The sequence below is a fragment of the Ylistrum balloti genome, unplaced genomic scaffold, assembly GCF_031769215.1.
Source record: "Ylistrum balloti isolate Yb309-2 unplaced genomic scaffold, AGI_CSIRO_Ybal_v1 Utg369960, whole genome shotgun sequence".
Lineage (NCBI taxonomy): Eukaryota > Metazoa > Mollusca > Bivalvia > Pectinida > Pectinidae > Ylistrum > Ylistrum balloti.
Window position 1 is genome coordinate 185240 of NW_026782058.1, and position 20525 is coordinate 205764.

At 33.9% G+C, this 20525-nt stretch overlaps 1 protein-coding gene across 1 annotated transcript; it reads right to left on the reverse strand.

Moving 5' to 3' along the window:
- Positions 1 to 9941: 9941 nt before the first annotated feature.
- Positions 9942 to 19420, reverse strand: LOC132547541 (protein pelota homolog). Its single transcript, XM_060211304.1, has 10 exons — positions 19267 to 19420; positions 16688 to 16780; positions 16262 to 16412; positions 15430 to 15520; positions 13761 to 13924; positions 12280 to 12340; positions 11975 to 12015; positions 11553 to 11673; positions 10966 to 11086; positions 9942 to 10343 (listed from the first exon to the last, which is right to left on the reverse strand). The coding sequence occupies exons 1-10, from the start codon at positions 19305 to 19307 to the stop codon at positions 10085 to 10087; spliced, it is 1143 nt and encodes a 380-aa protein (XP_060067287.1). The 5' UTR covers positions 19308 to 19420; the 3' UTR covers positions 9942 to 10084.
- Between the last annotated feature and the right edge of the window lie 1105 nt (positions 19421 to 20525).

Genomic DNA, 20525 nt, shown 5'->3' on the forward strand with positions numbered 1-20525 from the left:
AGATTTTTTTATACCCGTTATACACGGGTCTTTAATATTGACCCACTGTCCAGCCACTGTATCAGGGAACAGATTATGTTGACTTTGTTCAGTTGTTCTCAATTGATTGAAATTTCCTTTTAAATATTTGTAAATGTAGGTATCAGGCTGATAAACGCTCTGCTATATATACTAACTTTGTTAAGTTACAAACTGTTTGATAATTTGCAAGAGTAGAATACATGTTAAACATCACTAGTGTGGGCAGATTGGTTGGTTAAAATTTTGTTTGTTGGCTGGCTTCATCATACCATGAATAGCCAGCGTCATTTTTAGATGGTCTCTTTGTAGAACCTGGTGACTGCCTCACTGAACAACATATAAGGGTAAAGTGTCTTGCCCAAGGACATAACTATGACTGGTCTTTTTCAGCTTACTTAGAAACGAAAACTTTGACATGCAGGGAGTGTGAACAACATACCTCAGAACTCCACGTTGAGCTTAGCTATTGTGGCCACAGTATTTTAGGAGGAATAAAGAAAGTTATTTACTTGGGTTCCAGTAAGGAGGAAGTCAGACCTTGGAGAACACCTACATGGACAAGGTGAAACAGGTTAATACTGTACCTTCTTACATCTAAAACAATCCAGTCCCAACGCTTTTGATGAAAGATAAGAGCACGATTCACTATGCCACGGATCACAAATGCTTTCAACCAATCATGATTGATGTTTTATTCTCAAATATTTAAAATTATATATAATGCTCTTTCAATTCATGTTTTTTTTAAATTATGATCCAGCCATTTTTTTTTTTTTTTTTGGAAACCAAAATGTCCAGGTTATGAAGGTTTCTAATTGTGTACTAATTGTTTGTTGTTGTGTAATGAGATTTGTTGTGTTATGGGACTTTTTTATTGTTTGTTAAATTTGTTAGTCATTGATATTTCTTGATGTTTAAGTCTTAAGTTTTCACTTTTACATTGATTCAGTAGTAGCACAACAAAAAATATGTATACATGTATGTAAAAATTGATTATCAATCTAGCAATTAAAAAATGTCTGATGTTATTGATAACTTGATCATTAAAAGAATGGGTTATATCAAATAATAGTTTGCTGTTGTAAACCAGATTTTGATCTGTTACTAAGGGCTATAAAAATAGGCAGAAGACTGGCCACTTGGAAGCAGTCGTTGTCTTATAATTGTAACAACCCCCCTCCCTCTAAAACCTTTGCTTGTTGTTTTTCTGGGCACATATATTCACCTTCCTGTCTTCCTGTCATACATCTGGTCACAAACATATTTATCTAAGATTCCTTAATAGCCCCAATGTAATTTGATATATCTTTACATTTTGATATAAAGTCAGCCTATATCTTTGCCATACCTATACCAGGCACTTATACCTATCCCAGACACTAGTCTTAATTAATTTTTACAGATTTTAATCACTATCTATTTCAGTCAACCAGAAAAAAAAAACCAATTGTGACAGGATGGTGTCACAGAATTGGTGTAAATAAAACCTTTTTTTGGTGGTTAAAATATGAATTGATGAGAAACCAACATGAAATATTTGTATTGATGAGAAACCAACATGAAATATTTGTATTGATGAGAAACCAATATGAAATATTTGTATTGATCAGAAACCATTATGAAATATTTGTATTGATGAGAAACCAATATGAAATATTTGTATTGATCAGAAACCATTATGAAAGTACCTGATTTTTATTGATAAACTGCTACTAGCTTTATGCTGCTTGCCTTGCTGTTATATGGTTATGGGCTAGTTTGATATATTTTTGATGAATTATTGATGTGTTATCTTGTTTTTGGTACTACAGTATAAAGTGGGTAATGTTACGGGATTATAATTTTACTAGATGTGATTGTGCTTTGTTACAGATACTTCTGAAGTGAAATTTTCATTTCTTTTTTCTTAAACTTTTGTTAAAAGAAACAGCTGTCCAGTTATTGTATTACCTGGTACAGTAAGTCCTAAATCTCAGAAAATACAAGTTGTTCACTACAGAGGGTGTTGAAATGAAATTCTGTTTTTATAATTTTAGAAAAAAAAATTTCTGATACTATCCAATTCTAGACTATGTATGTTGTTAAAGGAAACATTTGTGGTTTAACAGTTGTTTTTTTTTTTCAAAAATATTTTGTATATGTGTGTTTTTTAAGAGATTATTTTTTTAAGTCTGATATATTTATATTCATGTGAAAATAGTTTTAGTAATAAATTTATTTCAATGAAATAATTTTACAAACCAGACATATTAATTCGATTCCAATGTCTTCTTGGGATGTTTTTGTTACAAGCACTATCAGTGCAACAAAGTTTAATTTTGACCACCTTATTATTTTGGAATCCCCCACACTATTCTTCAACCTATATGCATTTAAGGCATAAAGCTTAATTCATTCTTGTTAATTCAGGAGTGCTCTATTATGACCCAATCATAATGAGATACATTGTAAGATATTATTGTATATATATAAGTATAAACAAATGAAATTTTAATTATTCCGTCATTGTATTGACATTTTTTACGTATTTTGGTCTGGAGTCAACAAACATCAGGGCCCGTATTCATGAAACCATTCTCATGCTCAATCATAGATTTTGTGCTCAAGCAAACCTTTTTATAATTTACCTAAATAATATAAAATAATACAAATTTTAAATTTAAACCTTGAATATAGCTTTGACTTGAAGTCCTTTCAAAATTGTTTATAAAACTTCGGCAAAATCAGCCTTATATATTGATTTTCAACTTAAACAAGACATAAGGCCTGAGCACAAAATTCATGCTTGAGCATGACAACGGTTTCATGAATACGGGCCCTGAGTAGTGGAGCATAGATGTTATCATTGCTTCTATAGTATTATAAATAAATCAGTGAGTTAGAAACAATAGCCTACACATCAGGTTTACTTCTACACAATATTTGAAATGGAGACTATGGAAAGGGTTGAGTAATATTGTACCAAATTAGTCTCATAGTCTGGCCTATTTTGTACTTTCTTAAATTTTACATTGCAGATTTTTTTTTTTTTTTTTTTAAATTTTAAAACAGTTGTCATGTATTGTATTTATTCTGCAATAAGCCCGCGGCAGAACACATAATCTGTGACTCAGTCTGGCATTGAATTAGGCAGTCGTGTGGACAGAAACCATGTCACCAAACCCAACCAACGTGTCACTGAAAGTGTAGGTGTGGGTCAGGGGGAAAAAAAACCAATGACATAGCAGATCATTGTTGGGATTTATGTAAACGAGAAATAGGTACCATCATGTCACTCAGAGTGTGGGTGTGGGTCAGTGAATAAACAGAACAGTGAAGTAGCAAATCGTTGTTGGGATTTATGTAAAAGAGAAATAGGTACCAACATGTCACTCAGAGTGTGGGTGTGGGTCAGTGAATAAACAGAACAGTGAAGTAGCAAATCGTTGTTGGGATTTATGTAAAAGAGAAATAGGTACCATCATGTCACTCAGAGTGTGGGTGTGGGTCAGTGAATAAACAGAACAGTGAAGTAGCAAATCGTTGTTGGGATTTATGTAAAAGAGAAATAGGTACCAACATGTCACTCAGAGTGTGGGTGTGGGTCAGTGAATAAACAGAACAATGAAGTAGCAGATCGTTGTTGGGATTTATGTAAAAGAGAAATATATATGGGTGGTGTTATCACTGTACATGGACTTGTTGAATAATCAATACAGTGAAGTCTGGATATGATTTATCGTGTATCTGTTGTAAAATCATTTTTATCTACAAATTCCTACATGTTATGATTTTGTGGAATTTGACAAATGTTGATAATTCGGCTGATATTTTCTTTCTGTTGTTATTAACAGGTTCTTTTTTTATACTGCTATAACTTTGTTCTAGTCATCCTTCAGTCAGGTTTTGTGTCTACAGGAGACATTTTAGATTATTTGTCTTGGGTTCAGTGTTAAAGGGAATAAATGGTTGGACTGTCATTTCATAACTGATAAAGAAAAACATTACATTTGATTATCTGTTAAAAGTTGTGCACTTTCTGTTCATTATAATATATAAAAGTTTGTATAACTATTATATTAAAAATGTTAAGAAATTGAAATGAAATAGGAGAAACCCAACACTAATTCGTTTCAATATCGTTCGGAGAGTGTAAACATGTCTTTGTGCATGCAAATTTAGAAATCATCACAAAGCGATGGATTAAAACAAGGTTCCAAATGGTCACATGATGAATTTGGCTATCTCCGATGAAAACGGCAAATGTTGGTAGATATAGCAGCTAGTATCAACAAGTGAAGCTGATAATCCTGATTAATTTTTCTCAAAAAGTGCTATAATTTTGTAAATAGCCTAAGTATTACAATACTTGTCCGAAATCAAAGACAGGGGAAAAGCCTATTTAGTTCATTTAAACTGTAATTTCAGTAGTATAGCATTGCATCATTAAACCATATATTCATTAAGAAATTGAATTGTCCAGTTCGCATAAGACATTATATAGTATCAGGGCTTTGTTGCTATATTTATCATTTCAGTCTCCTGTCAAAAGGCCTAAGAAGCATAATATGCATATTTTATAAGACATTTATATAGCTGTAACAGTTAATGTACTCGGTGCGTGTTTTAATACAATGAACCTGTATATATTTTGTGGAAAAGTATTAAATTCTCATCTATTTCAATTACATTTCTCCTTATGTGTATTAACGATAATCACCAAATTGTATGGTAAAACTGAAGTGTAAATCCGTCACTTGACAAATACCTGTACAGTTATCATGAATGTGTGGAAATATTGTAAACTGTTTGATGTCATTAGAATGATTGAGGTCTGGAATATGACACAATATCATTTTGTGACTGATGTGATATAGTTCACATGTTTGTCTACAAAAGTGAAATTACCACTTAAATTTTACAGTTATCAAATTTGCAAAAATGAAGGTACATGTGATCTTTGTAATGAAATTGACATCTGCAATTAGTGTAATTAAGACTCCTGGACAATTGTGAAAGACGCTTGTAGGTTTTGATTGACTATCAAAGTAATGAATGTAGGCTCCTCGTATATAGTTTCTTAGTCCATAATCGTGGAAAAAATTCTTTCATACAAAAGCCTTTCACTTGTACTGAAAGACATATGAAAACTTCTCTGGGTCATTCGATGCATCTGTACTATTTATATTTATTATGAAACTGATTCCATTCATAACATTTTTTTACAAAGCAGATTTCCGTAATCATTGTATTCTAAATAGTCTATTGTCAAGAGACATTGCTAGATTTCAAAACTTTTTTTATAAATCTTTACACCTGCTGCGTATGTGTGGTACATAACTTTGACATGTGTCAAGTCAACACACATTTTAAGTATAGGATTTTAGGGAATACAGTATTAGCTCAACTACCATTTTAAATCTGTGCAAGTGTGTCAGATCTGACTGGAAATGTCACAGTTGAGTAAAGAGAAACACTGATTATTAAATGCTTTTAGAAATGTCTCCTTGATTAACATAGTAGAACAGATACTGCTACATGTAGTTGGGTAATTCCTTTCATTAACAGCTAAGGGATTGTTCCTAAAAAAGTAAATTTATATATAGTGCTTGTACTAAGTATGATAAAATCCTTACCTAGATATGTTCATATGTCCGTCTCCATCAGAAGAGCAGTTTCGTTGCAGAGGATATGTTACCATAGAGGGGCTCAAATTTCGTGTATTTTTCATGCCACAGATTATTAGAGTTGATGAAGTCCTGAAATACCAAACACTCAGCTCATTTTTTTACCCTGACTGTTGATTCATAGATAAATGAATTCATTTAATAAGAGTACCCAGGGATACAATGACAAACCATCAGGAGAATCAATGATTAAGCTGTATGTTTGCAGTAGACTTTGAGAACCTCACAAATTAAGGTAAACTTTTGTCCGAAAAACCACCACTTACTCACCATCCTTAAACAAAGCTGTTTAAAATCAAGGCAGGTAAATGAAGGATAAGAAAAAGATGAGGGGAAAATGCATGCCTACATTTCCCCACAATAATCAAGTACATGATATATATAGAAATTCACCTAATGAAAATGCATAAGAATAATTTCATGTATGGCATGATTTAATATACATTTATTAAAGTTGCCCTTTTGCTTGTGTTCAAACGCCTGTCACATTTAGTCTGATCTTGATTTTACCATGAAGTCAACATACCGCTGATTCAATTCTACAATTATTGATTTTTGCTGAAGTGAATAATTGTATGGTCTACATGTAATTATGCCCATTTAATATGTAAAAGTGTGTATTTATACAAACAAAGCTTGTTATCTAGAACAAAGTTCTCTTATTTATGTTTATAGTCCGATGCCTTTGGAAGAATGTTACATAGCACATGATTGTATCAATTTACACAAGGTTGTTAGAGTCGATGGTATAATGTAGGTCAACCTTTGACAAGAGACCACCTCTGTTAAAAGACCACTGGAACCTTGGGTTTTAACTTATACATATGAATGTGACTTTTATTTTTCAAACCATAAATATGGCGTAGAAAAGAAACTTCTGTGAAATATTAGCTTAATACAGGAGATTTGTTAAAGTCTTTATAAACTGTTAAGTGCATGGTGCTCTTTTATACCAAAGTGTTACCCTAACTTTTGCGATTATCAAGTACTGGGAACGAAATATGGTTTACAGTATTATGGAAGTATTTATGTGAATTGGTGCATGATGATAGTGTTAACTTTCAAAAATGTACAACTTAAACAGCTTAAGAGCTTCGGTCAATATATACCCAGATATGTATTTAAACTAAACTATCATTATTTCTGCTGTTATTTTCATTTTTGCCAAAAGCTTCAGCAATGGATTTCCATAACATGGGAAATTTGTCAAGCCATATGATGTAGATACCATGATGTAGCAAACTTCAATTGAACTGGTCTGGTGAAGGAATTTTACCCCCAGCGTTATTGTATTCATTGCTGGCAGCATATAGTTCTGTAATTTTCTCCTTTGTAAGCCAGCTATGTAATTATTGACCTTGACTAAGGGAAATCATAAAACTGCTAGTGTAGATCAGAGTGCTCTCCCTTCTTGTGTTAGGTCAGTATCCACCTATTGGGGTATAATATACTTACGAGATTAAAACTGGGATGCCCAACTCAAATTTGGCCTTGGAGTGACCTTGATCTTGCCAGGCATAGTTGATATATTGTAGAACGGCAAAGTTCATCAGGTTTTGAGACAGGGGTGACCAATTTGGTCTTAGAAGTATGTACCATATTTTATATGTAAACACACAATTTACTATGCTTAGCTGTTGATTGTTTAATTCAACATTCTTGTGTTGAAATAAGCACCTATTCTAGTCAATGTGTTCATCTAGCACGTTGGCGGTGGTGGTGAAACCCTCTCATCATTAATGTTAGAATGATGCATGAACAATTGGGCTCAAGATCAACACGTTTCCAGTAATATTGTATATATAAACAACATAAACTCTGCTGTATATAAAGATTTATTGATTTTAATTTTCCTTTTTATATTATGTCAAATTGGTCAATTTCGAAATCACTTTAAAAACCATATATGTCAAATTATGTACAATTTTATATTATTACAAATAAATTGATACATTTCCTAATGTATCTGATGTGTCAAGTTGTTTTTAGTTAACCTGGTCAGAAAGGTCAAGTAAGCTTAAGCCGTTGTGCAGCATCCATCCATTATCTGTCTTACATCAACTTTTCCATTTTAATAACTTTTCTCAATAACCAAAAGATCTAGAATCGGGATAGCTGGTTAGTAGGCGAAGCATGACAAAGCTTGAGACAAACAAGAGGGCCATTGCCCTGAACAGTCATCTGACAATCGATGAATGGATGGCCATACCACAGAATTTGCAGATTGCAGATGGTTTGACAAATTTGATGAATTCAAATTTTGAACATTCCTTAAAAATATCAGAAATTCATAAATGGTAAGTTATGTACAATCATGTTACGAAATGGCTACTGTGGTTGAAGTTTTGATCAGGCTAGAAAATAACAACATATCATCTCTTTCTTTCCCTTAACCAATCAAACCCCAAATTTTTTATGTCAATGGTGTGAATGAAACTTGAGAAATAGTCTTAACTATTTGTTCAAGATGAATTATGTTGGATTTTGGACCAAAGCAATAAAAAAAAAGATTTGTTCAGTACCATCTCAGGTTCACTTCATGCACTTTTGATATCACTGCTACTCAATAATGATGTTTCAGACCAAATTTGGTTTAGATCTACCCAAACATTAAGAAGTATTGTATAGCTTCCCGTTTAGGAACCTTGTTCTTATGTCCCATGAGGTCAAATCAACTTCCTGAATTTAAGAATTATTCGCCCTCCTCTACTGCTGTTTCAGACAAAATTTAAATTAAATCCATTAAAGCATTATGGAAGAGTAGCATTTTAAAGCAAAATATTGATTAACTTCCCCATTTGGGCCCTGTCCTCAAGTGTCATATCAATTTTCTGAATATAAGAAATGATTCTTCAACCTGAAAGATGTTTCAGACAAAATTTGCTTGAAATTCATTCAAGCATTAAGGAAGAGTAGCATTTTGGAACACGATATTGATTAACTTCCCCAATTGTAGCCCCGCCCCTAAGTCCCTAGGGGGCATATCAACTTTATGAATTTAAGAATTAATTGCCGGCCTATATTGATACTGACGTTTCAGACAAAATTTGAATGAAATCCATTTAAGCATCAAGGAAGAGCAGCATTTTGAAGCAAAATATTGACTAACATCTCCATTTGAGGCCTGTCCCCATGTCCCTAGGAGACAAATCAAATTTCTGAATTTAAGAAATGATTTCTTAACCACAATGATATTTCAGACATTTAGTTTTAATCCATTCAATTAATAAGGAAGAGTACATTTTGAAGCAAAATTATCAACTAATTTCCCTATTTTAGGCCCCACTGCACCCAGGTCCCTAAGGGTCATATCAACTTTCTAAATCTAAGAAATGATAACCCACCTACAATAATGTTTCAGACCAAATTTGGATGAAATCTACCCAGGAGTAAGGAGTAGTGTTTTGAAGCATAATATTGCCTGATTACCCAGTACCTAGGGGTTGGACCCAATCTCTGAATATAGGAAAAAAAATTGCACACCCACACTGATGAAACGGGCCAAAGCTTGTTGAAATCCATCCTGAAAGGAGGAGAAAGGTTTTAAAGCTAGTTCCAGCACCTCCCCTTTTTGGCGCCCCATCCCTCAACCCTTAGGGGTCCAATCAAAATTCTGAATTTCACAAATGATTACCATCACCAAATGATGCACCAGATCAAATTTAGTTGAAAACACCAAGGTATGAAAGTGGAGTAGGGTGTTAAAGAAAAAAGAAAATTTTATACACAATACACGGCAGACAGCGCATAATGACAGATGAAGCACAATGGCTATAGGTCATCATGGTCAGATGACCTAAAAATGACATTGGCCAATATTTAACGTCACAGGAGTCAAATTTGTCTTGTCAAAACCTAAAAAATGACTTATTTCTAATTAACCACAGGGCCTAGGACAATGATATTTGGCTGTGGGTTCTTAAGGTATGCCTCACAAAATTTGTAGAACCTTTAAAAACGACCTTCCAAGTAATCAAAATGCTAAGAATCTTGGTAGTTGACTGGTAGGTTCCTTTGATGAAGCCCATCAAAGTTAGCATTAAAAGTGATCTTGATCCATCTTCAAGGTCACAAGAGTTCAGTTTGATAAAACCTTCAACTTCTGATTGACTGAAAAGCCTTTAGATTTAGATTTTGCTGGTAGGTTCTTGTGATGAATGTCAATGATTTGAAATGATAGTGTATTCATGAAAAGTAGTGAATGCAGGGATTGATGCACACTCAAGTTTTATGTTTTAGTAGTGAAGAAAACAATTTTTAAGAATTGAAATGATTTAATAAATAATTTGCTACACATAAAAAATGCACTAGAATTGCAATAATGAAAGCGTGCCAGCTAAAAATTATTTAATGCCAGCATATAAACTGAGTGCACAGATCTTTCCGAAACATAATCCTCAATCCTCCTCTGAATCATCATCGTCTTCGGCCATTGGAAATCTGAGTATAGCTGCAATCCCTGATAACTGACCTAGTTGTTCTCCTGATACATGCAAGCTAGAGAACATTCTCACTTCACCAGCTGTCTCTCTTACTGTGTCCACAATTTTCACATATCGTTTACGTTGTTTGATGTCTTGCGATCGGAAGAGCTCATCAGATATTAGCAAGACTTCTACAGCTTGGTGTTCTGCAGCTTTCTCCACTTGTTTTACTCTGAATTATGAACATGCAGTAATTTTAAACATGGACACTTTTCAAATGAAATTCATTTCTCACAATCAGTACTGATTATATCATTTGTATCAGTGTAATTCTCACTGATTACAAATTTTGTGTTTTGAATAAGGATAAGGATTTGTCAAACACTCATTAAGAAGATAAAACATTCATCTTCAAGGTAATGTATGTGTTCTAAGATCTGCAGCCCCTAGAATATCAAAAATCTTAATTGAAAAAAAATATTTAAGTCTTTCCTTTTTCGAGAGTTACAGCCCTTGTCATTATGATACATATATATATAGAACCTGGGTTGGGAATTTGTGCCATATCCTTATGTTTTGAACATATATCATGATGCTGTGAATGTTAAGTTTCCATTGTTTCAATCATGACATCGTAACTTAATGAAATCTCAAGATTTAACGAGGAACAGATAAACTTTTGATTTTTTGCCCTTGCATAAAACTTAATTTTGCCTAGTGTTAAACAGCTTTAACAACAAATACACGCCCATCTTTTATTTCATCTTATCAGCAAGACAGCAAAATGATCAAAATTTTAAATTGAGATGGAAGATTTCTTGTACACAGCAGTGAGATGGGATTTGGTTGCTTACCCATAGAAAGCTCGGTTTGAATCATTCTGAAGCATTTGGTAAAAATCGTCTAAAGCTTTGATCTCTAAGGACGCCTTTGTGTCAGCTAATCTGGCAGTCACAGACGGATCTTGTAAAACCTCTGAAGAATGAAAAGTAATAGTATTGGTACAGGTTATGCCTGTATGTAAGGTAAAATGAAAACGAATTCCAACAACAGCTTTATACATGCAACCACAAAGTAGGAACACATGAAAAATTTAATTAACTTTGAAAAATGAGAGCATCTTAAGAAAAGAATTTCACTTAATCCGACTCCATTTCAGCAACTGTTCCATTTTACATATAGAAACATAAGCAAGAAGACTTAATATTTAAAACACTTTTTATCTCTCAAAGGAAAAAATATATTAATTCAAAAGCTGGGGTTATTCTGATTAATGTCGATGACATTTTGAAATTAAAAATAACCATCTGCTATCAGAAAAATTCACAATTTCGCTACACCACATAACTAACCAATTTTCTATGATGCAAAGAAGAAAAATCATAAACAACTCCCCAGGAGGACCTAACAACATAGGATGTAGATCTGTATGTAAACATACCTTTGAGAGAATGTTTGAACCCTGAAGATGCATGGACGAGTACAAACTTTGATTTGTTGTCTAGCAGCACTTTGTTATCCATTTTCACAGCTTGTGTAAACAAATACTCTGTAAACTGGTCCTGCAATAGAACAAAGATAAAGAAAATTTGAAAAAGAAGGATAAAAACACACAACTTTCAATTTATTCACTTTTTTATTTTTTGATGGTTCAGTACCTTTATATTTATCTAATGTATATTTTGATATGTATGTAATATGTTACAAATTCATCTACCTGGGTAAAATTTACAGAGCCAATTGACTTTTACATATTCAATATAAATTTCCTTGTTTACAGTAACCTATGAAAGTTTTTAAATTTTTTTTAACCTCATTTACCAATACTGTGAAAAATGTCTGGCTTAAACAATCATTTCTTACCTTAACGAACCCAGGACTTGCCACTAGAAAACATTTCACAACTGAAACACAGAAGGGAATACAAAGTGATTTGTGGTATACTACAACATTAAAAAATATTTTAAAATAAGAATATATCTAAATGACACAACACCATGAATCATTTAACCCTTGACCTTGCAAGCTGGTCAAGGTATCTTAAAGGAAATTAAAAAAGATGTATCATAAATCTGTAGGAAAACTTTCTATGAACAAATGATCCACATGACAGCATTGCATGAATACAGTAGTAATTCATCTTGGATGAGCCAAAACACATTACTTACTATCAAAATTGACATGACGTAGTATGGCTTGTAGAATCTGATCATAGAATCTTGTTAGACCCTGTGGAAATAAAAGCTTACATATTTTTAAAAATTCAAAATAAGCTGACACTTGTCTCAAATCGAAATTCAGTTTGAGTCAAAATAATTTTCAACTCCCAATTTTTTTCCCTTCTATAACTTTCGTTCGGATGATTCAAATTTCACCGAGTCGAAATTTCAGTTGAGTCAAAGTGATTTTTCAGTCCCTTCAATTTTAAAGCAAGAGAAAAGTCATTTGTTGTCTCGAAATTAATTTTTGTCAAAACATCAGCGTGTCTTCTGATGAAATAGGTCAATTTATACACATATTAGAAAGTCACCTGTGTGTAACACATGGCTAATTATGGCGTATCAGTCCATCGTACACACAACACTTTGTCACTGACAATTAATCACCACTTTTTTCACCAATTAAAGCTTGGCTTCTTAATTAGTGTAACCATCCTGAAGCAGTGACTTACCAGTATGTTAAAAAGTAGCACGTTTACACAAAGCATGAAAACATTTAGCTTGGTTGAGTGCACCTTCAGGAACAATAACAACGAAACCATCAAACCAGTGCAAACTTTTTGACGAAATCTCATCCCCAATAATTCCAAAAGAAACTAAATTTGAGCTTGTTACCTAAAGGACTGTGATTGGGCACTTTGTCAGATTTAGTGTTTGGACAATGAAGTGCTGAAAGTATTTTTCATTGATACGCCTAGAGTCTGTATATAAGCGTGATTTGTTAACTCTAGTGCCTGTACAATTTTTCTGAAAAAGTTAAATCTTTTCTAGTGCTGCATTTTTCATACGTTTATTTATTCATGACAAGTATTATTGATCTATGGCTTCATACATCGTTTCTTGTAGGATATCAAAATAAAATTTTAATTTCGTTTTATTGTAAGGGTATTGTACGTGTGTGCTAGAATGAACGACACAAGTACATTTGGAGTTGTTATGACATGTTTTGCTATTTGGAAGAAATTCATTTGTTTATTTACTTCCATTTGAATATCATATTAAACTAAACTGTTTGCATGCTATCATAGTCCTACTTCGTGGATGGATTATCTACCGAAGACAAAGAAAGATGGATCATCTACTGGAAATGTAAAAAGATGGGATATCTACCGAAGACGAAGAAGGAAGGATTATTTAGTGGAGACATTTAGATGGATGATTTATACCAAAACAAAGATGTTTTTGTGGAAAATGAAATGAGGTGACTTGATTATGTACTATCAATTACCAAGAGCAAAAACAATTGTACACAGATAAGAGCTAAGATTGGTACATTATCTTAGAAGTAGGTGAATTATATCTTCTAAGGAAAATAAGATGACCTAATTATTTACAAAGCATGGTGAACAGATAATCTACCAAGGTGAAAAGGTCGTTAGATAATCCATCCATATAAGAAATTATCATGTAAATATTACAAAACTTCATACCTTATCGTGCTGTGAACACATGCCCTTGCGTTTGCGAGGAATACTAGTCTCTATTTTGGCACGGACAAGGGTCATATTAGAGGTGATTAAACAGACGTGAGCAAGCCCTTCCTGCATAACAACAGCGGCAAGATCGGCATGTGTGGTCGGATCACAGGCTGTCTCTATAAATAACAAAATCATGTGTGGTCGGATCACAGGCTGTCTCTATAAATAACAAAATCATGTGTGGTCGGATCACAGGCTGTCTCTATAAATAACAAAATCATGCGTGGTCGGATCACAGGCTGTCTCTATAAATAACAAAATCATGTGTGGTCGGATCACAGACTGTCTCTATAAATAACAAAATCATGTGTGGTCACAGGGATCACAGGCTGTCTCTATAAATAACAAAATCATGTGTGGTCGGATCACAGGCTGTCTCTATAAATAACAAAATCATGTGTGGTCGGATCACAGGCTGTCTCTATAAATAACAAAATCATGTGTGGTCGGATCACAGGCTGTCTCTATAAATAACAAAATCATGTGTGGTGTGTAAATAACAAAATCACGGATCACAGGCTGTCTCTATAAATAACAAAATCATGTGTGGTCGGATCACAGGCTGTCTCTATAAATAACAAAATCATGTGTGGTCGGATCACAGGCTGTCTCTATAAATAACAAAATCATGTGTGGTCAGATCACAGGCTGTCTCTATAAATAACAAAATCATGTGTGGTCGGATCACAGGCTGTCTCTATAAATAACAAAATCATGTGTGGTCGGATCACAGGCTGTCTCTATAAATAACAAAATCATGTGTGGTCGGATCACAGGCTGTCTCTATAAATAACAAAATCATGTGTGGTCGGATCACAGGCTGTCTCTATAAATAACAAAATCATGCGTGAACCACTTCACAATGAAAAGCTCTTCAACGATCACAAAATAAACAAAAAATCTAATTCATAACCTACAGCCATTGAAATTTAACCTTTTGTTTTTCAATAAAAGAAAATTCTTCAGAATAAAATTTTACTTCTGTAGCAATCTGTTACACAGTAGTTTTTCCCTTTTGTCAGTGAGGTCTGTAAACAGAAAGAAATCTTAATTTTGAAAACTTAGAAATTAACAAACTAATCACTTTTTAAGTCAAGTAAACTATTCCAAAGTACTAACCAATATTCAAAATGTTTAAATTCTGATATCTCAAGCCTATAATGGACATCTGAACAATTACAAACTTGGTAGGCACCTAGATATCGTACGAAAGAATTATTTTGCCAAAAACTTATTCTAAATTTGAACATACAACTTACATTTCTGTGGGTTATATAAAAGGTTTATGATGTTGTAATGCATTTTTTTAATGTTGTCATAAAAAATATGGTTAAGCAAAACAATTAGGATCAGAGAGATAAACTATAAAAACAGATCATTTCTGTTTTCCCAGGGTATGTCTGTTACCTGTTAATTATGTCCTGACATCCTCTACCATGGTTAATTTTGTGTGAAATATTTCCTTGTTGTTCCATGCAGCTGACATCATTTATTTTATAGTATATATAGCAATGATAGGGTAGGTTCTCTTAGAGAATATTGGTGCTGATTAGTAGCAAGACCGAATTTTACAGGTAAATTATTTCTTTCTGACAGCATATAACAGATCATGAATACTTACCAATCCTTTCCAGTACTATACTGTCCCATTCTTGTTTCCCCAAGGTAAACTTCCTGTTCAGCTCCAAGTCAAGTGTGTGATATGCACCCATCTAAAGAACATGAAACAGATGAATAATTCCTCATTCACAATGAGATAGTCATAATTTCTTTCCCTTTCGATTCATGGTTTGCCTGTTATATCGTTGAATGTTTGTCCATTACATCCTTGTAATTTTTCTTGTTTCATTTTTTGCTTACAAATATATTAATGTTATTTATATAATTCAGCTTGTTAAAACTTAACATAGAACAGAAACAAGATACACTTAACATGTGTTAACAGCTTATTTTTTTCTTGTGAATTATTAGAGATGTACAAGTTTGAGAATACATGCAATTGTGCCTTCTCCCATATGCTAAGGGCTTAATTGCAAAATTGCCAACCCTGCCTAATTAGAAAAGGAAACTTCTGATCGTTGACTCCAAATTTAGACAAATATTACCAATGAACCTTACATACTTTATACCTAATTTCAAGAATCCAATTTACCCCGAAAGTACTGATCAATTTAACAAGTTTAATGACAGAAATGCTTATTCTACTTAGGTTTTTAGTGTTACAATCCCGTCCACAGAAGCTCCAAAGGGCCTGGAAGGTGTATTTGTCATCACATATCATGTATAAGAAATAATATCAATATTCCCTAAAGGAAAAGACTACATTTCAACATATTTACTACTCATCATACAATTATTTTGGATTTCCATCTGGTTTTTATTTAATTTTTTTGCTGTCGTCATTGACCATTTTTTTTAAACTTTTAATATTTCAAAATGATGTCGTTGGTTACCTTGACATATTGGTTTTCTTGTATGTTGCGACCTCTGACCCGCAGCATACATCCTTGTATATCAAATTCAATGGCTTCTACATGGATGGTGAGAGTGGTTCTCACTTTGTTTACACTCACACTTCCAGTTGCTGACTCATTCTGAACTTTCCTAGAAACAGAAGCAGAATTTCAGGAAAATTAATAATATGCATGTTATTATTTCTAAGGAAAAAACTGCTCTACAAGATATATATTACTAAAACTCTACGAAAATTATCAGATTCAGTAAGTAAGACAGTTTTTAATGAAATTTCAAAAATAATTCCTTTATTTTATTAACTATAACATAAACCTTTCTTTAATTGCATTCCCCAATGGAATCTTATATCTAAGCACAGCACTAGAAGAGTTAACTCCCTTGCATTTGTTTTAGGACAATCATACCTGATGGTGGTTGACCTTAGTGAGTCACCAATGGTAACCAGGTTATAGGTGTGCCACATGTCCTCATTTTCCTCAGGAATCAGGGTCACACTCCTGAAAGCATAAACAGAAATACAGCAATGACTCTTAAATGACTATTCTATAATCTCTGTATCTTGATCTTCACATGAAACGAAACCAAAAGGGATAGTTTTCCACCAAGCTGTATGCTATGATTCAGATTTCCCTAGTGTGAATTTTCCATTTCTAGACAGCATTATTTCCCCTTCTCCAACATATGATGTTTTAAATGGAAATTTTTAATTGATATTTAGGATTGACAGATAAACCACAGGGATTATAGGTGGGTGAAGACTATGGAAAAGTTCTATGATCGTGACCATAATCTCATTGGGAAATATTCTGTTTCCTTCCACAAGGTAGATGTTTTAGATACTTAGTATGCCAAGTGGTTTAAATTTTAATAACACTGTTTTCATTTCAGAATGCATCAGTGCTGGAACGGTTAGCAAAAATACTGACCGGTTAACCATCTCGGACAAATCAAACTGTAACCTAATAACCAACATTTCATGTTGAACTTTGACATTTACGTAAATTGGTCTGTTTAGATCATAGTGCTTGACTATTGAGATTATGATTCTAAAGGTAATATACCTGCTCCATACCATGCAATAAAAAAATCAAGAAGACACATATCTACTTAAGAATTCCGTCACGCACCTATGATTTCCGGATAATCTTATTGTAATGAAGTGGTATGCATGAAGTATGGCACTAGACACAGATTTTGATAAAGGGGCCTGCCATATGACAAAACTATGGCGACATTTATCTGATAGTTAAAATGCTAACTGGTTAGCATAATCAGAAGGCTCCAACCGAACCAGGAACCGGATATCCAGATACCTGTTCCAGCACTAGAATGTATTATTTTTTGCTTGATGTCATCAATGAAGTAGATGACACTTACCCTTCTGGAACACCTTGTTAACCTATTCTCCCCAAGTAACCATTCCCCAATACCTTAGTGATCCCAATACAAAATGCAAGCAGCCAGTTTCTGCCATGTATTATGAAATAACTCAAATAAGCAGTCATAATACACTAGCAGACATAACATGATACAGACTATTTGATAAAACCATACATTGTTAACACTACATTTCCCTTCCTCTACAAGTAATTAAACTTCTACAGGAAAATACATGTATACTACCTCATGCTGACTACCTTAATGTTACGAAACTGACATAGTTCTATAAAAGTAAAGATCTGTTCATCAGACCAAAACTACTGTTATTATGTATTTGTATTGTAAATCTAACATGAACACAAAAAATGATTGCAAAGTTCAACAGCTGAACTGGTCACGAGAGAGACCTATCAAGTAACTATTCTTTCTAGAGTAGAACTAGTTTGAATAGCGGATGTCTGGAGTAGTAGTCCTCTGAGAACTGTCCAGACCTGTATCTTGTGATCTATCACACTGGACATTCTGACAAGCAACAAACTCACAAGAATTGATCAAAGTCATTCAACAATCCTTGTCTGGGATATTTCTGGTAACAACATGGGAGCTGAGGTTAGATAACTTTGGTTCCTCCTGACATCTCCAGCACTGAATCCTCCACCTGGACCTCTAAACTACGTTGTTTTTGCTTGAGTCAGTTTGGGTAAAGATCTTGCTTGACAAATGAAAACCTAGTTTTCCTTCCGTACAAACCAATCCTTACTTTCCCTTTTGCAATCTTTGGCTATGTCTGGCCATTGTAGATAAAGGTTCTTGAGATTCTTTGGTAGAGATGTTCTAATCTTTCAATCCATTAACAGTTCAACCAGACTGAACCAATTTTTCAGCACTATTGCACAGTATGCTAGAAGGGTCTGATGTGGGTCTGTTACCTTCTTCACAAGGCTTTTAACAGCTTGCGCTGCATGCTCTGCTTCTCCACTGCCATGAGGAAAAATATTGGCTACTAGTACCAACATTCTGCAGCAAATTTCACAAACACTGCAATGGCATAATGAATTGACAAAAGGTTCACTATTTCTTCAGATGAGTTACAACTCAATCATGCAATTTGGACATATTTTGAAAAGTATTCGACTATGACCAGTAGGCAGCACTCTTTACCTACAATAGATCATGTCAATTTTTTGCCGAAATCGCTCTGGAAAGTGTTTGTCTTGATTGTATGGTTTGCTCTCTGTCTTACACACATCACACAATTCCGGACAAGATCCATTACCTCACAATTTATCCCTGGCCACCATACAACTACATAAGATCGCGGATATTTAGTCAGAACCCTTCGGACTAAATCTGCGTCTAATGGAAATAATATAGACTTTATCTGAAAGTAAACTAGAATACAAAAAAAAAAAAAAATACACGAGAGAAAATTTTGTGTCACGAAAAATAACGTATATATGTATGAACTTTGTCTAATCGACCACCTTTAATTATACAAATTACTTGAAGAACGTAATTTCCAAGAAAACACAACACTAATAATACCTTAACGGGTTTCATAAGCCAACCCGGTACACAAGAAACCATGAGAATAGATATTTACCCGGAATTATTTTTGTCGATATCTCTGCTGACAAGCTTCATTTTGCGTTCTGTATCGCACTAACTATGTGATGTCATATTCGAAGCTCACACATACACCAAACATGTTGAAAGTTTCACGTTTGACACATATGAGGCAACATCCTGCGAGCGAAAACTACCAACACGTGTTATAACGTTGTTAGCTATTGGTCTGGCACAACATAATGAACCAATGACGTAGCGCCTTTCAGTGGCGATCAGGAAAGACAACCCGTCGCGCACTTGTAGGTTGCATACTACCATTCTGTAAAAGTGGTCATTATTTATTTCATTGCTACCGCTAGGATTCGATCCCAAGACCTCTGCTAATTTGACGCTCAACCTATCGAGCTAAAGAGAAATTTTCTCTAGTCGACCGGTATATTGCGGTTAGTATTTTACCAAAGTTACATAATAATTATCCCGTCTGTTTATTACGTGGAGTTGCTGATTGTCATTATGCTAGCTAGTAAAACAGTCTCATACAAAAATGTGTTGGAGATATCATCTTGGTTTGAAGGTTTATTGTATTCGCACCTTGATGTCCTCAGTCAATCACTGCCATATGTCTTGAAATAGCCGCGGACATTTAGATAAGACTAACATCTAATCAGTGATAAGATTTGCTTTCTGGTGCAGGATGGAAATTCTCACCAAAATTACACAATGTATGTTACATAGTTACAAGTCACAGATGAATAGTCGTTCTATAGTTGTACAATATTTCTAGGTTTTCTCACTGTTTCATGTCTAGTTTGTTCGAAACTGTTCATAATTTTCACTGATACCTTCTTCTCAGGGAGATTGTTCATTGTGCTCACGGTTCTTACAACGAAAAAAGAAAATTCAGATGGCACAGGTTGTACCTTTCTTACTGAAAATGACGTTAACAAAGGAAATCACAGACCAGATAGTATCTTGTATAGGATCTCAGTTAGAAAGATTTAAAGAAAGTCTTACATAATCAGTTAGAGAGTTGCTTCACTGATGATAAATTTCACATTTTTTATCAGTTTTCAGTCTGGGAATTCGGGTGCTAGTCTAGTGGGTCTGGTGAGGCGGGTGACCTTGAATTGATACCTGATATGTTGAAGGTGTTTGGTAGCTATATTGGCAACAGACAGCAGCATTCTATGCTTAATTTGTCCTGAAACCAGTGTTTGGGCGCCATTATTATAGGGGTACCCCACGGCTCAGGTATTGGGATTTTTCGCTTTGTTAACTTGGGAAAGCTATTTG

Coding starts and splice junctions, on each gene's coding strand:
- LOC132547541 (XM_060211304.1), bottom strand. CDS start 19,307: ATGAAGCTTGTCAGCAGAGATATCGACAAAAATAATTCCGG. Junction 15,521..16,261: donor AAGAAAACCAATATGTCAAG/GTAACCAACGAC, acceptor CATGTTCTTTAG/ATGGGTGCATATCACACACT. Junction 11,087..11,552: donor GTTCAAACATTCTCTCAAAG/GTATGTTTACAT, acceptor TTCATTCTTCAG/AGGTTTTACAAGATCCGTCT.